Source organism: Eumetopias jubatus, unplaced genomic scaffold (genome assembly GCF_037043125.1).
Source record: "Eumetopias jubatus isolate StellerSeaLion01/CBP00866 unplaced genomic scaffold, mEumJub1_p1.0 scaffold_11, whole genome shotgun sequence".
Lineage (NCBI taxonomy): Eukaryota > Metazoa > Chordata > Mammalia > Carnivora > Otariidae > Eumetopias > Eumetopias jubatus.
Window position 1 is genome coordinate 11,611,556 of NW_028274817.1, and position 17,117 is coordinate 11,628,672.

The 17,117-nt window shown below is 42.4% G+C and overlaps 2 protein-coding genes across 2 annotated transcripts in view; one reads left to right on the forward strand and one right to left on the reverse strand.

Moving 5' to 3' along the window:
• The window catches only part of MCF2 (MCF.2 cell line derived transforming sequence), a 102,315-nt gene extending 101,088 nt beyond the window's left edge, over nucleotides 1–1,227 (forward strand). Inside the window, 2 exon segments of the mRNA XM_028123827.2 lie at nucleotides 1,182–1,193; nucleotides 1,196–1,227. Of these exon segments, the coding sequence (XP_027979628.2) occupies nucleotides 1,182–1,193; nucleotides 1,196–1,227 (44 nt within the window).
• Nucleotides 1,228–12,221: 10,994 nt separating this feature from the next.
• Nucleotides 12,222–17,117, reverse strand: part of F9 (coagulation factor IX) — a 30,813-nt gene continuing 25,917 nt past the window's right edge. Inside the window, exons 7-8 of the mRNA XM_028123825.2 lie at nucleotides 13,433–13,547; nucleotides 12,222–12,769 (exon numbers count right to left, since the gene is read on the reverse strand). Coding sequence (XP_027979626.1) covers nucleotides 12,222–12,769; nucleotides 13,433–13,547 — 663 coding nt within the window. The remainder of the gene's footprint in view (nucleotides 12,770–13,432; nucleotides 13,548–17,117) is intronic.

Here is a 17,117-nt window from a genome sequence, read left to right on the forward strand (position 1 = left end):
TGTTTTTTTATGAACCAATTAAAAAATCAATAAAGCCATGTGTGTACCAGAAAATCATGGCCTTTCTTGTGCTCAGGTCTCCAAGATTCAAAACTGAAAACACCAAGTGTATTCATCTAACTTCCATATAATATAGGAACTCGGTAGGTTTTCCCTAACGTGTCATCATTTTAAATGTAGAGCCAGATGTCCTCCTACTTAATTCAGGACAAAGTTAATTATGTTACATTTTAGCTAACTGTAATGTGGGACATGTAAAATTACATATTTGATTAGTTTTAATTTGAAGTGATTCCATTACTGTAACCGATCACAGTAGATTGAGTGTGTATCACTACCCTTTGAAAAGCGCGTGGCAAAACGACAACTTAAATCTGCTTTGGGCCTCTGTTTCAGGCAGTAAAGAGCTTATATGTTAACATATATCCACGTTAGCTGGCAAAAAAAATCCCACATTCTTCTTCTGTAGTCATTTTTATTTTCTCCCATCAGTACTGTTTTTCAATGCTACTAGATCAAGGGACTAAGTCCCCTTGGTCCCTGTTCTCTAGAAAGTTCTGACTTAAGACCTTTTAAAAGTATATAGTTCTTACAAATAACATGCACTTACGACTTAGGTCAATTGACAAATTCATACTTATTGGTAGATTTTTGTTGAATGCTATAATATCAAGTAGTCTTGATCGAGATCTAGCCTATTACAGTGCATCGGGCAAAACAGTATATTGTGGCCCTACAAAAATAGAATGTGTGCCAATTCGTGGATTAGGAAATTACAGTTGACCACCTATGCAACTGTTCGTAGCATTTAGGTTTAAAAATAGATATTAGACTATCTTCTTTGAGATCTGGCAAATACAGTGATACTTATGTGCTTACCATGTCTCCTGTTCTCTATACGCACACAGCATAATTCATATAATATTTATGAAATCCAGTTATAGGAGTTGTGAATTCTGTTGATTTTGCTTCCAGTGAAGCTATGCCACTCATAAACTAGATGCCTCTAAGAAATAATTTTGTAACAGAATGACGACTTTCATAGACAACCAAAAGACATCACCTTTGAATTCAGGATGAACCTTTCGAATCCTCCCATTTAGTGTTAGAAGCCTCTAGCACCGACAGTTTGGGCCTTAGAAGTCACTTGAGTATTAACATCATTCTTCATTACTTTGTAGATGCTGCTCTGAGTAACACAAGGAAACTCAGTTCCCCTTGAATTAAAGGAGAATGAATAGACTTTTAAAAATATTTCCTTTGGAGGTGTGAACTAGATTATATTTCTTAAAAGTGTTACAGGGCAAACAGCACGAGAGTCAGGATGATCCGTGCTGCCCATGACATTCACAGAATTTCCTCAGGCCTGAGGAGGACTTCGTCATTCAGTTTGTCTCATTCTTGCGAGAACCATCTTCACACCTTCCGTTCCCCTCAGGTGAAAAGTGCAGTGTTGCTTCGTTTCCCAGTGGGGTTTTTCATGGCATGCATTCAGATTCCATCTCAAAATCTCAAAACCAGAAATCAATGATTTTGAACATGTGCAGGTAAAAGGCTTTACCTGTAATTGTTTGCATAACTTTTCACTAGCAAAACAAAACAAAAACACAGAGAAGAGAGATCATCAGAGATTTTAAACCCCTTTGTTGGTTGATAGTTTATTTTATTCTTTGCTTCTGTTACCTAGGGGACTATAATGTACGAAAGGGATGTATGTTCTGAAGGACCTCTTTTGCACTTTGACTGGTATTTAGGGTTGTCAGAACTGTCTTATGGTTCTGGAAAGATCCAAAGCCAAAAACTCCTCTAGTTAGGATGTGTTGAAGTTTACATTTTATGCATCGAAATTTAGATACACCTATCACAGCTTTAAGTTAAATATTCATATTTGCACAAGAGGTGTTCCTGTAACGAAGTTCTACGTTCCGCTGTCTTGAGTTGCTTTTGAATTTTGTAGAAAAACCCATTCTGGTAAAGGTGTTCTTAAGTTATATTGTGTTCCTTCCTAGGGTTTTTCTTTGATGATACATGTGTAGATGTCTTTCTTTTAAACATGTAAAAAGTATGATAACTTGTTTTAAAGCCCAGGACCAGTTGTTGCATGCAGTGTTGAATTTATGCTTGGAGTATTTTATAGTCTGGACCAGTGAAGACAATGGTTTGAAATTGCTGCCTTTTGAATCACAGACTGTGAGTTTTACTGTCAATTTGGCTTATTAGGTGCATGTTTTTTGATTATTGGTTTTACAATAAACAACTATATTATACATAAATTTATCTTTTAAATAGGTTTGTGTGTCATGTGAAGATCGTAGTTTATGCCAGTGGTATCATTTGATGTAGCAGTTTGTATGACAAACCCATTGTATTTTACCTGCAAATTATAACTCTTCTAATGTCCAATTTAATGAATTTATGATGGGTGATTTATATTATAACTCACTCATGAAAATGCCCATATATTTGATTGTTCACTTAATGCTTCTACGACAATAACAACAAAATGAGATTGAAGTACATTTCTTTTGCGTGCTGATCCTGTGGTTAGAAGACAGAATTCGGAAATAAAATGTTTGATGATGCCCCGCTGCACAAAACGTTTTAATTTTATGGTATTAAACTAGGGATTTTAATCCTTTAAGACAATACTGAGTTCTGTAGATTCAAACATACAGTTATAGTCTTTTAATGTCTTAATCACTGTACAATGAATGCTACATTTGTATATGTATTTGTATATGGAACCGCACTGTATTAATTTTATTGGGCTATAAATGTGTGTTACTATAAAACATAGCAGCAATTTCCCTTTATGTCTTCAAAATTTAATTACATTGTAAATGTACTTACAATGTAAATGTACTTGTGTTAATTCCACATTAAAAATATTCAACCTTAAATTTATTCATGTATTTTTTTTCAGTTTAGTATCAATTATACATTGAAATCTCCTTTCCTCTCATTTATTAGTGACAACCTAAAGGCACCATAAGTATTTTGAGTTAAATGTTTACCTTCAGGTTCTTCATAACGCTGTCATAAATAAAACAATGAAAATGAGCTCAACGATAGCCAGATAGAGCGGAACAGAGAAGAGAAACCAGAAACAGAGTCTTACATATATGGAATTTGCTGGGTTATTGGATGTAGTGTTGCGTGTGGGGACATGAGACTTTAATAAATGATACTAGGAAAACTAGAAAAAAAATAAATGTTTACCTTCATCCTTGCTTCACGATTCTCTGAGAGATAGACAAAGACAGGGAGATCTGACTAGAACTAGGGTAAAATGTTTTGCTCAAAAAGTTTCTTCACCCAAATTTGTAGGATAGCAGCAAATGAGGTTTCAAGGGTTAGATAGCCACATTTATGAGTGACTATTTCTACACGCTGAAAAACAATCTGCTTCCATTTAATGCAGCCCAAGGAAACCTGGAAGACACCTCGATATCTGCCGATGTATTCTGAACCATTGCTTGCTTTTGCAAGGGGCTCATAGTTGGGTGCACAGCCCATTAGGGAGCTAGAACTTCAGGCTTAATATAGAGAAGGAATAAAAATCTATCCAGTTGGTTTGACTCAATCTTCCTTTTTTTTTTTTTAAACTGAGAATGTTTCAGATGCCTCAACGAGCATCCCATTGCAGAATCAAATATTTCTTTTGCCTTTAAATTTATTTTGAGTCCTTTTGAGGAAGTGTTGTCAGTGAACTAGTTAATAGGTTAATCTGTCTCCCAAGAGCTCCTTGAAGATTAAAATGTGTATTCCAGTTTTTATTCCTCTGTTGGCAGAAGAGTAAATGTTATTGTTGACATTTCCAAAATTGTGTACAAATATCATACTATAGAGTATGGAGTTGTTAAGAAAGCCACCCTGACACCTGGGCTACAGTATTCTCTTAAGAAGAGAGAACTTCTCTGAGTATATTTTTCTAAGTGTAAGGGAGTGTAAGAAATGCTCCACTTGAAGAGAAATTAGTGATTTTGTTTGGGACTTAGAAATCAATCCAGTTTCACTCAATAGACTTTCTCTGAGAAAAATGCTTATTATTAATAGGTACTAGACCACAGAAACCCGCTTCCCATGGAGGTAGCAGACCTAACAAATCACGTCGCAAGCAAGTAATTGTGAAAGCAAGTTGTTTTTATTACATTTTAGTACATTTCCGTACATTGATTTGGAATGGTCGGTTTGCAGTTGGTTTTATGGGGCCCGCCTAAGGACAGTGAAATACTTAGGAACAAACCAGCGTTAAAGAGAAACCCTAAACCCTTTATACTGGTCAAAAGAAAATCATAGAAGTGACAGCAGGCTTTTCTTTTTAGTTCAAGATGTATCTTATATATTAAAGCTCATGACGTATTCAAGCCTTAAGTTCTTTGCATTTAGAGAGGGCCTACTTGATTTGTTGATCACCTCATTTTTACATGTGCAAATTAGCACATTACATCCTGAGGAGAGAGTTTCAGCATATGTCCACCAAAAAGGACTACTAATGTGTATTGAGAACAATGAAGTTGAACTTCATGAAGATGTATTCCTTCAGCTCAATGAAACTTTCCTTAAAGCCAACCAAAATAAAATAGAAACCATTTCAAAGATACATTTCATCTACATATTTGTGAGATAGACTCACTAACTCGATCACTACCAAAATAAGCAAACAAGTACAACCAGGCTGGAGAAGAAAGTGAGGTACCACAATGGAGCTGAAGAGAAAGTCAAACACTTGAAACTTGAAAAGAACGTGATGTGCCTAGGATTACTTCAGTTAAGTTTTAAACTCAGTTTGATCGTGACACGCTCTTTTATATGACAATCTCCGAGAAATCAACTGAGAACCAATAAAATGTTATTAACTGAGTGAACTGTAACTCTTCAACCACAGTGGACATTTTGGAATCTGTCATTAGAAGCTAAAATGATTTCTTTACTGAGCCTGGGGAGCATACAGGGCTATACCCACCTGTGCATTTACAACTAGTTTCAAAATACCCGAATTCAGTGCAAAACAGCTATTATACATGCAAATAGTAACTTAAAAATTTGCTGGTATTTCTAAAAATACCAAGTGTTGGGGAGGATATGAAGCAAGAAGAATTCTTACACATTGTTACTGGGAGCATAAATTGGTACAACCCTTTGGCGAACAATTTTCTAATACTAAGTGAAGTTGAAATGAATACCACATACTTAGCAGTCCCATTGCTAAATATCTGCCCCAGAGAAACACACACATGCTCGAGGAGATGTGTGGCAGAATGTTCATAGCAGCATTGTGAAGAATTTGGAGACAACAGGAATGACCATGAACAGAAGAATGGACTATTAACAGAATATCCTACAACAAAGTACTGTGTAGAAGTTAAAATGAAAGATCTAGAAAAAAAAAAAGATGTAGAGCTATGCTATCAATGTCAGTGACTCTCACAGGAAACTGATTGCTGGATAGATATAGCATTCATATAAAGTTTTAAAATATGCAAAATGTGGGGGCAACTGGGTGGCTCAGTTAGGTGTCTGCCTTCAGCTCAGGTCATGATCCCAGGGTCCTGGGATCGAGCCCCATGTCAGGCTCCAGAGCCTGCTTCTCCCTCTGTTTCTGCCCCCTGCTCATGCTCTCTCTCTCTCGTTCTCTCTTGATCTCAAATAAATAAATAAAATCTTTAAAAATATGCATAATGTGTACTTTTAAAGCATAATTTAAAGTAAAAATATGTGCTAGATAATGATGAACATCAAATTAAGGATGGTAGCCGCCTCTGAAAGTAGGGGGAGAGAGAGAAGAAATGGATGGGTGTTCCTACTTGGGAGTTCATGATACTATTATCTATACATTTTTATGTGTCTAAAATATTTTATACTGTAGAAAAGTATACTCACTTTAATTTAGTACTGGAAAAGTGCAATATAATGTCTTATCCCCTGATGATTGAAAGGTAGTGAAACCCTGCACAAAATTTATATTCCACTCATCTCTGTGGGGATTTTTTTTAAATCTTACATGCTGGCTGAAAATAACAGTCAAGAACTCTTTTCCACAGTCTTTGCTACTGTGAACTAATATACCAGCAGAAAACTACCATAGAATAAACCTTTGTCAACCTAACGTGTGAATGTGTTCTGTAGGAGGAGAAGTTGCATTTAAGAAATGTTTTATTTTACAACATAAAATACCTGTTGCTATCTGAGAACAACTTTAATGGTCTGATTTTTTAATATTTCTAACTTGTGAACACTATCCTTCCTTAAATAACTTAATTAGAGTTTTATTTACATTGTTATTTAGTGCTCACTCATAGCAATAATTGAGTAGCAGGACTGTAAAAATGAAGGCTTTTTAGTCAAATAATCAGATTGTGCCCATTGGTTTGTTAGTAAATGTTAAACAATGGAGCCTCTTTAAAAAACAAAAATAGGGATGCCTGGCTGGCTCAGTTGGAAGAGCATGTGACTCTTGATCTTGGGGTCTTGAGTTTGAGCCCCATGTTGGGTGTAGAAATTACTTAAAAAAATAAAATCTTGGAGCACCTGGATGGCTCAGTCGGTTAAACGTCCCCCTCTTGATTTCGGCTCAGGTCATGATGTCAGGGTCATGAGATCAAGTCCCACGTTGGGCTCTGCGCTGGGTGTGGAGACTGCTTGGGGTTTTCTCTCTGCCTCTTCCTCTCCCCCTGCCTTCCCCCCAACCCAACGCGTGCACACTTTCTTTCTCTCACAAAAAAACAAAACGAACATTTGTAGCGTTTGTCAATATCTATAGTGTAAATATCCCTCCCGTGGCAGATTTCAAGCCACTGACGTGAAGTCACTGTACTGGGAGCTGCAAAGAGATGTGCAAAATTGGTGTTTGTGAGTTGGCATAATAAGCAAGTTCTAGCACACCACCGATATTTTTATGAAATACACAGTGTGAAGCCCACAGCAAGTGCTCAGTAAAATTTCTTATTAGAATGTGCTAAGATTTCTGAATGATAACCCACCCTTATGTAATATGTAGTTGTTCTTTTAGCATATCTATAACACAAATTTACATTTTTTAAACCAAGGAAGCAGATTGTGATCTCAAGTGTGATCATCTAGGACTAGAAACAGTATATGGAAGAGTGGACAGTGAAAAATAGGGGAGGCATATTTTAATGGAAGAAATGAAATCCTTGTGGCCAAGAACAGAAGTTTGATTCAGATATAAAACTTGAAAATCAAAGTTAAAGCTAAGAACTGACTCTATAAAAACAAGGTACAACAACAAATTATCTACCTAAATGAGGATACAAAGCACAGACGAGAGGTAAGTCCAGTTTCTATTTATTTATTTGTTTGTTTGTTTGAGAAAGAGATAGCATGAGCAGGCGGTCGGGGGGTGAGGGGGGAGTAGAGCAGAGGGAGAGCGACAAGCAGACTCCCCGCTGAGCAGGGAGCCTGACATGGGACTCGATCCCAGGCCTCTGGGATCATGACCTCAGCCGAAGGCAGGTGCTTAACCAACTGAGCCACCCAGGCGCCCCAGTAAGTCCAGATTCTAGAGAACACAAACACAAAAGCAAGAAATGTTAACAGGAGAGGAAAAGGCCAGGGCTATAAGCAGAGATAAGCAGAGTCTTCTAGGCTAATCTTTTTTGCATTTCCTAGAAATTAGTGTTAACTCCTCTTTATATCCTTGGAAGTAACTGATTGTAGAAGGTCTCTCTGTTGGTCTGTCTCCCTTTCTATGTCATATTCCTGTATGCGTTCAGGATGATGACCTCTTTGCTACCTTAGACGCCTGAATTTTGCATTGATGTGGTCTGCAGTAGAGTTTGTCCTCCCATTTCATTCATGTGTTGGTTCATTCATTTAACAAGCATGCGCTGAGTTTCTCAGAGACTTGTTGCATTCTTAATTTGGCTTCCTTTAGAGCTGAGTTTCAATATCATGAAAATGCATGCTTATTTTTGTCATGTTCCAAGAGGAAAATAGATTTTTATATATAGATGTTCACCAAAGCACATAATGTCTAAATCATGGTATCCCTTTATCTTTATGAGGTCGGTGCTTAAGCCACTTCACGGTCAGAGATCTGGAGAAGTTAGAGAGTACCGCATTTTCAAAAGCTTAAGAATGACAGCAATTCGGAAGATTTCCTATTTCGGCAATTTTTAGAGATTAAGATTTCATATTTAACATTGCAATGAAGCAAGCTTTTGAAAAGAAGTCTTTGGCATCAAGAATATCCCTGTTTCTATTTCCATCCTTCTCTGGACCAAGAGGGAAACTCCTACCAGAGGGAAAGGATCTGGCCAGGGGTTGGAGATCCTGCTGTCTTCCTGTGAGGGTGCAGAGAAGACACTTTGGCCCTGTTCCAGAAGCCGTGGCTTCTTTATCTATAGGAAAGTCTGCTAGAGGTTGAAATAACTCTGGAAATCTCCAGGCAAGCCATAACTTCAAGGATAGGGTAAAAAGGGTCTGCTTTGAAAGTACTGTCAGAGACAATGAGTCGCGTGGTCTGTGTACCTGTATAGGTTGAAAGGGCGGGGACTCCACAGTCTCTTGCCTCCTCTGACTCCTCGGCAGCCTCCAGAGTGTGCGGAACATGCTGATTTTTGTGGCTTTCAACCATGAGATGTCTAGATGGCATTAGCTTCAGATTCGGAAAGAGCCCGGATTTCCTGAGCGCTTTGCTCAGACAGGCCTGCCAGCCGCTGAAACCTGTTTCCTGGCCGCCCCCCGCCCCCAACCCCGGCTGCACCGCTTGGTCGGGAGCACCGCTGCAGTGGGCCTCCCAGCTTCGGGAGTGGCCTGCGGGCTCCCGCGAGCCCCGCGCGCCTTCGCCAGCACAGCGGCAGCGAGCGAGCGGAAATGGTGCCGCAATGCCCGTGTGCCCACTGACACTGACACGCTGGCTCTACAAGTCAGGCGTCCCATCAGGAAGGCCCCCCGTGCCCGCAGCTGGGCTGAAAGCTGGAGTCCGGCGCCCACAGCTGTGTTCCCCATGCCCTCCCTCCCCAGTGCCTGCTGGCAGCCGGCGGCTGCAGCCCCACCCGCCTCGTTCTTTGCCGGCCACTCTGCCTCCCAGACTCCCTGAGGGTCTTGAGTCGGTCCGCCTGTGTGTCAATGAGAGCATCCCTCGTAGGAATTCTGGGCGATTTGCGGTCCCAGGGTTGGAGGCCTGGGATGGCCAGCGGGGTAATACTTTCATGGTTCAGAGCGGGAGACCTGAGTTCTAGTTCCGACTCTGCCATTGTGTCACTCTTGGCCTCCATGGCCTCATCTGTTAAATGGGCAGAGTGGTTTTGATGGTGTCTGAGGGCCCTGGCAACTCTGACATTCTTAAATTGGACTGTGAGCCCTCGGGAGTTGTTGAGAAATGCGAATTAAGCGACTTTGTGAACTGGTCTGCCATGGTTTAGGAGAGCAGGGGGGAAAAACCTTTCTTTTTCTTGACAGAGCAAATTGGACAGTACTCTGTTCCTGCCATCACGAGACAACTACTCTTCCCAAGAACCAAAACCAGTCCTACTTAAGCAGCAAGTTACAATGACTGCACTGCATTAACACACTTTTCTTCGCTCAGCAAGAGCTCTATTTTCATGTCACTTGCAATATTGCAGCAGCATGTTTCCGCCCGTTTAGGTTAAGTAGCTACAGCGATTTCGAAAGCACCAATGATTCTTCCATGGCGACTGCACATGGCCTAGGGAGAGTCTAGCGAGGCCCTGGCTCCGAAGGCTCGGGCTCTCGGGTGGGCTGAGGGGCCGCACGTGTGTAGTGCTGCAGGGGGCTCGTGATGAATCCAGTCGTGTTTGAGCTCATGGGAAAAAGGCTAACTGTGGCTTGGAGCTTTGTGGGCCCAGGATCTTCTTTGCCACCGGGAAGACCAATCACAGGAGGTGTAAAGCCACCCCCCCCCCCACTGCTGCCTTTGTCAGGGGTGGTCTCCATGGCAACCAGGCCGGAATGGCTCACTTTTACCAACTGCTACAGACCTTTAGTCATTCAAACGTGAAGTAACTGGTTTTCTGGCAGGAATCAGTATCCTCCGCAAACCTAAGGCGGACGATTGTAGTGTCTCCTCTCTTTCGCTCCTTTAGCTAACAATAGCAGAACTGATTTCTTTTGTTTGTTAAGCGAAACCTCAATCCCACTCACTATTGTTATTTATTATGGCCTCCTTTCAGGACTCTCGATACAAGACTGATCCCTGCCTTGGAATAAACACGGGTTCAGATTCAGCTAACATTTGTTGAGCATCAACTGGGTAGTAATGTAGCAGGGATGGACAAAGCAATGTATATACGTTATTTTAGTTAACTCACAAAATACATAAATATGGATTCAAGTTTAATGAACACATTGGCGTTTGGCACACAGTACTCAGTCCTTGAATATTTGTCGAATGAAGGAATGAAAGAGCAGGAAATCACAGACTATCAAGGTCAACAAGGGCCTGTGGAGAGCATTCTGTCAAATGCCTTCATTGTACAAATGGAGAAATCAGAGCCCCAAATGTGGAGTGATTTATCCAAGGCCATATCCACAGCTATTTAAACTCGATTCTGTCCCAGGTGGATCCAGACCACTGTCCTCTCCAGGACAGGACACACCGCCTCATATGAAAGCCGGGTGACAGTGGAGCATCGAACTCTGATGTGTCGTATTGCCCTCGGACACATTATGCTCAGCGTTCTGCTGAATGGGGTGTTTGCGGTACTTCTCTGTGAATGATGCAAAAGAAACGCTTTTTGAGAAATTTGAAAATACGTTAATTGGTGCTTACGTTTGAAAGACTAAAGTAAAAAGGTATTAACTAGAAGCACTTGAAAGAAATCAGCAAGAGTGAGGCCTGGCTGGGGGCGGGGTGAGGGCAGCAACTTGGTGGGGTCAAAGCGGTCCCAAACCTGATTTCGTCAGTGGTCTGACACATCACGAAATACAGGATGACTGATTCACATCAACCAAATTCACAAAAAGCTGCGGTATGAACCAGAACACCAGTTTATTAATTCACAAAGGGAGCCATTCTAACACATCAAAGTACATGTGTAGGTTGGTCAGCAACCCTGTAGAAGATTCCATATGGAAGGCCTAATTATAATCAAACAGTTGCCTGGAGAGCATGAAACCAGAAAAGGGGGAGTGAGCCACCAGCGCACCCTTCTCCATGGTGGAGATATGCTAGTTCAGGAGACATGATGCTCATGTTCTCTGGTCTAGGGCAACTTCTTCCTTAGCCCCGGGTGGTAGTGGAGACACACTGAGGAATTCTTCCTTGAAGAGTCTACTAGTTCTAGATTGCAAACTGACTGTTTTCTTTCTGTTAACATTTTTTGAGATGGGGGACGAGACACGTGAGGTGACGTCACCCTTCTTAGTTACCTCCATCAGAGCGCAATGACAAGCTCTTAGGGAACTATTCTGATGGGTCATTCCTTCCGTGATGTATGTATTTTAATAACATGACTCTCTCAGAGGAACTTTTCCTCCCAAGTTCTTCGGGCACCTTACTTCATCCCTATGCTCTGAAAAGCAAGTCAAAGACCAAACTGAAAGCAAGTCTGGGTTTGACAGACATGTATAACTGTGGACAGCAGGAAAACAGCATGATGTGCCCCTTCCCTCCTTTAATCCCGTGTAGGGAAAAGAGGAGAGAGAAAGAGAGAGGGAGGGAGAGAGAAACTGATTTCGGGATTAGGAAACGGAAGAGATCGAGGAAGCAGGAATAAGGGTACAGAAAAGGAAGTAGTGTTTTCTGGTGAGTTTCCACCTGTCGGCTCCCCCTGTGTTCATCCTTTATGAGTGTGGTGCTGGCCTTGTTGTGAACTAGACCAAATATCCTGGATACAGATCTAATACGTTTTGATGATTTTGGTGGGAGAGGTAAGAAAGATCTGGAACATGGAATGCTGCTAAGGAGGGAGAATCAGAGAGTTGCCCCAGTGGAGAAACTTAATGCCCGATGGGCAGGATGAAGAACTTAACTTCACAGTTTTGTCAAGGGCTGGACCTGTGGGAATGGTCACAATTTCCTATCACAGTACATTTCTCTAGTGATTACATTTGCTAATCTGCTTACTCTAGTAAAATAGGAATTCTAGATAGATTTCTCCCCATAAAGAGAAAAAGCAGTATTCATAGAATGCAGACAGTCAAATCTAAAGAGATAGGAAAGTGATTAGTCAGTAAAGGCCCTTGTCCATCTTCAACCCCAAATATGTCAACCTTGGAAATACATTGTTTTTTCTTTAGTTGAGCTTTGTCTTTTCTTTGATCCAGTTGACATACCGGGACACCTTGGTATATATTCCGTATTTTCCTTTCATTGCACACTCTTCACCCCAGCTAATGATTCCAGTTAAGAAACTGATGCCTTCCACTTCGGTAATATGGGGTCCCCCACTATCTCCCTGACATGAATCTTTACCTCCCTCATGGAAGCCAGCACAGAACATGTTATTATAGATGGTGAACTTTGTGGAGCGAAGGCATGTGGCTCGGTCAACAAGTGGAACTTTAAGGTACTGAAGAATTGAAGCTGATCTCCCTCTGTTGAAGACTCTCCCCCAGCCACTCACGTAGCCGGATCCAAATTTGAGGAAGATGTTCGTGTATTCCCTGTCAGCAACGCAAATAGGTGTTACATAGCTATTTAGCGTTAAGGGTTCATCCAGTTCCAAAAGGGCAATGTCATGGTTGTACTTGTTAATAGTTGCGTTGTAGCTGTGGTGAAGAATAGTGCGAATCACATTTCGCTTTTGCTCCGTAGGTTCCCTCACCTCGGTGTTATATTCACCTACGGAAAATAAATTTCTCTTCAGTCACAGGTAGACGTACACATAAGGAAACAGATTGGCCAAGATTCTCGGCATCCCTGAATTAACTGGCAGTCAAGTGTTAACAATCTCAGTCTTACATTGCTAGGATTTTGGTAAAATGTAATGAGGGCTAATGCATACATTTCAGACCAAAAACCCATTCGGGGACCATCATGGAGCTGGTTTGTTCTCCCATGCTGGTGCAAACCTTACATTGTTCAGGTGGTAATGAAGCTACTTGGCATGAATTACCCTAGACTTTCCTAATTTCAAGGATTTTGACCCCTTTTTTGAGCACAGATAATATAGTCATTGGGTCATTCATTCAAAGGTCGTGCCAGGCACCAGAGGTACAAAGGCGAATGATAGGACACAGCGTTGGGGAAGGCTCAGTCTGGGTGGGGAAGTGCACACATCATACATAATTGTACCCCCGTGAGATGGGGGATGAATCTGGGCACACCGAAAGAACTATGGGGGGCTTGGAGGTTGGAAGAAGTTAGGTTCTAGAAATACAGCTCCTCTAGCACTAGCCCAACTTATTTCGCGAAGAACTGAGTAGACCTTAGGAAAATACGGTGCACCAATTACATAGAAGATCTAGTGATACTGCCGATTCCTATCCTTTTTTGTTTACTTACCTGCAACCACGGTAATTTTATCATCAGGCTCAATGCAGTGGGCTGCAGTTACCACCCATTTTTCATTGATGATGGAACCTCCACAGAATGCATCAACTTTCCCATTCAAAAGGACCTGTGGAAACAAAATCATGAAACTTACTACATAAGGTGTTTGATCCAGAACAAAATAAATACAGGTGCTATTGATAGGAGTGGGCAAAAGTTTGAATCTAGGTGCTGGCAGAACTGGAGTGTTTCTGGGAAGTGTCAGCTTTGCAGATGAGTTGGTGTTTCTGGAGCACAATCAAAAAAGACATTTCTGTAACTGTCTTGAAGAGAATGTGCAAGGAGAGCCAGGGGGAGCTCTAGAGGAGGCGAATATGAGGGAATGGCTTCTTTTGGTGATTTGGGGCCCTTGGCTGCCTTTTCCAGGTGAGTCAGATTCTCTGATGGCACAGATTGTTTCATGGGAATATGGCAGGTAAATTCAGAAATTTACTTGACTCCTCCAGATCCATAGTTATTATTGAGTCTTCTGTCGCTGCATGAGGAAACCTTGCTACAGGGTGATTTGAAAGAGAAAAAGTACTGATTTTTCCCTGAGGTTTTTTTTTTAAGATTTTATTAATTTATTTGATAGAGAGAGAGAGAGCATAAGCAGAGGGGGGGCACAGAGGGAAAGGGAGAAGCAGGCTTCCCGGGGAGCAGGGAGCCCGATGCGGGGCTCCATCCCAGGACCCTGGGATCATGACCTGAGCCAAAGGCAGACACTTAACGACTGAGCCCCCCAGGCGCCCCTCCCTGAAGTCTTTTTAAGCCCATTTCAAACTATGAATTGAGACCACTGGCATCCGTAGGAGCTGTGCTTACAGCCATCCAGGCAGTGAGGAACAGCAGGGCACATGCGCTCCTTCCCTTTCCCCTAGCCATATTCCAGTCCCCTTGGCTGGACGTGGAAGCTGCCTCTGTCCCGACAGGTCTCCTTAGCCGTGCTTGGGCAAAGTGGACAGAGGCGTTCCGGTGCTGGTTTGATCCTGGGCATTATTAGATAAGAGGCCAGTCCACTCTTTCATCTGTACATTTTATTGTATAACCAGAGTGGACAATGAATATTTTTACCACCTCAATGTCTAGATCAACTCGGAGAATTTTACTTCCAGTGTGCCCAAAGGCCTCGAGCCACCTCTTCAGGAAGGAAGCTGAGAAGTATGGACACTAGAGGGTGCACTGAACATTTGGTAAACCCTATGTGGAAGCCGGCTAGCTCTTAAGAACTCGTGCCCTTTTACTAAAACCTCCTCTCACACATAAATCCATTTATAAACCAAGGGAAAAAAGTGGTCAATGCCCTTAAGTGTGAGTCTGAGAAGGTTCTAGTGAAGATTCTTTTTGTCCTGAGTTCAATTTACTGAACACCTACTAAGTCCTAGACACTGAAGCATTGGCCTCCTACCCGGAGACCTCCAGGGCTGACTCACTGCAAGCTTCTGACCCCTTTTTCCACACTTTAGCCTTCTCTCTCCTTCTGGCTGTTGCTTTTTATTTTGAAAAGTTGTAAAAATATAGGAAAACTCACCTAATAATATAATAAACACCCGGGTAGCCACCACCACCCAGACGTAACAGTGTTAATTTTTTTGAACATTTATCGATTGCTTACCATGGACGAATCATTGTGCTGTTTTACGTACATTTAATACACCACTTTGTGGAGTGATATTAATATATCCATTTACAGATGAGCAAACCGACGTTTAGACATGTACATTAACTCCTTTAAGATCAGTGGTGAAGCTAGGATGCAAACCCTAGTCTACCGGGCTTCAGAATCTATGCTCCTAAGAACACAGTAGGTCTCCAAGTGTGGTCAGTGAACCAATTGCAGTAGAAGCATCTCAGATGCTTGTAAAATGCAGATTTGGGGGCCCACCGGAACTTAATTAGAATATTTGGTGGGTGTGACTGGAGGAAATGAAGATCTCCAGAAAATCCTTATGCGTGATTAAGTTTGAGAAATTCTGTTTCAGAATTTCCAAGGTTTCGTGAACTTTGTGTTTTAAAAGTGCTCGGTCCACACAGAGCTGGCTACATAATTTGTGGGGCTCAGTGCAAAATGAAAATGTGGAGCCCCTTGTTCAAAAGCCAGGAAAAAAACATGCCATTAAAAATATTTAAGTACAATTTTTTTTTTTTCTTTCTTCTATGGTCTCTTGCAATCTATCATGGGGTTTTTATTTTTTTATTATTTATTTATTTTAAAGATTTTTATTTATTTGAGAGAGAGGAGAGAGAGAGCGAGAGGGTGTCCACAGGTAGGGGGGAGGGGCATAGGGAGAGGGAGAGGGACAAGCAGACTCCCTGCTGAGTGGGGAGGCCAACACAGGACTCGATCCCAGGACCCCGAGATCATGACCTGAGCTGAAGGCGGACGCTTCACTGACTGAGCCACCCAGGCACCCCAAGGGGGTTTTTATTTTTTATTTTACTTTATTTTTTTAAAGTAGGCTCCATGCTGGGTGTGAGGCTTAAGATCAAGACCTGAGCTGAGATCAAGAGTCAGATGCTTAACCGACTGAGCCACCTGGGTGCCCCCATGGTGTTTTTAATTTTACTGTTTCATGTCATGCGTTCTCAGGCCTGCGGGCTATTTGTTGGGAGAGCGCAGACACTGATGGGTGCCCAGGAGCTGCACCCCATGATTTGGCATGCAAGGACAAATGCCCTGGGCTGCCAGGCCCCCTGTCCCACCAACCCCATGTCGCAGCAGGGGAAGGTAAGTCAATCTGCCCTTCTCACTGGCCCACTGCAGCAACCAACAGTGGAGGCGTGATTCTCAAGGGGTTACAACTTCCATGCTGGGACGTGCTCAGCACCTGCAATGGAGGCGGGCAAGAGGCTTGCCCCCACCATCCACCCTCCAAATGAGCTGTGACACACTTCTGGGCCTGAGATGCTTTGTGCCGTGCCCCCTCCCCAAATGGCATAGAGTATGTATACCCAGCCTCAACCCTCCCTGTGCCGGTGCAGGAGGAGGGTGACATGGATGGCTGTTGGAGAAGTGGAGGGGAGTATGCCAGCGTGCGATGGGCTGAGGGTGGCAGTGGTCGTTGGGCATGTATGGGGAGGAAGATGCAGACCTGGCCAACGAACCAGGGGACAAGGGAGTGGGAGGTGAAGAATCCATCCCAGGGAGGTGTTGAGAGGTTCCAGGCTCCCAGCGCACTGCTGCTTCCCTGTCTCATCAGACTCGAGTTACAAAACACAAAGCGTTAAACTCCAAATTTGGGGCCCTTCCAAACGCAAGGCCTCATGCCGGTCCACTGGTTTACAAGCTCATGAAGCTGGCCCTCACTGCAGGTGATTTGTATCACTAGGCAGGTTTGGGTAACACTGTCCTACACGGGGCCTCATGGTCACATCTGAATACATCCGTTCCAGTAACTGGAGTTATGAATTCACATGCAACAACAGAATGGTGCTTTTCCTCTGTATTAGAGGTGACTGGGCTTCTCTCAGCTTAGTGGGTTGGTTAGGCCAGACTGAATGATATCCACAGCCCCTGGGCACAGAGACTATGATGTAGCTAGTCTGACTCCTGCCAAAGACTTGCTGCCTGGAGCTTCTATTCCTTTTTGGTGGATGGCTGAGAAATATAATTGTGTTTTTTTGAGCCCGAAGAGCTTTTTTTTTTTTTTTTTTTTGC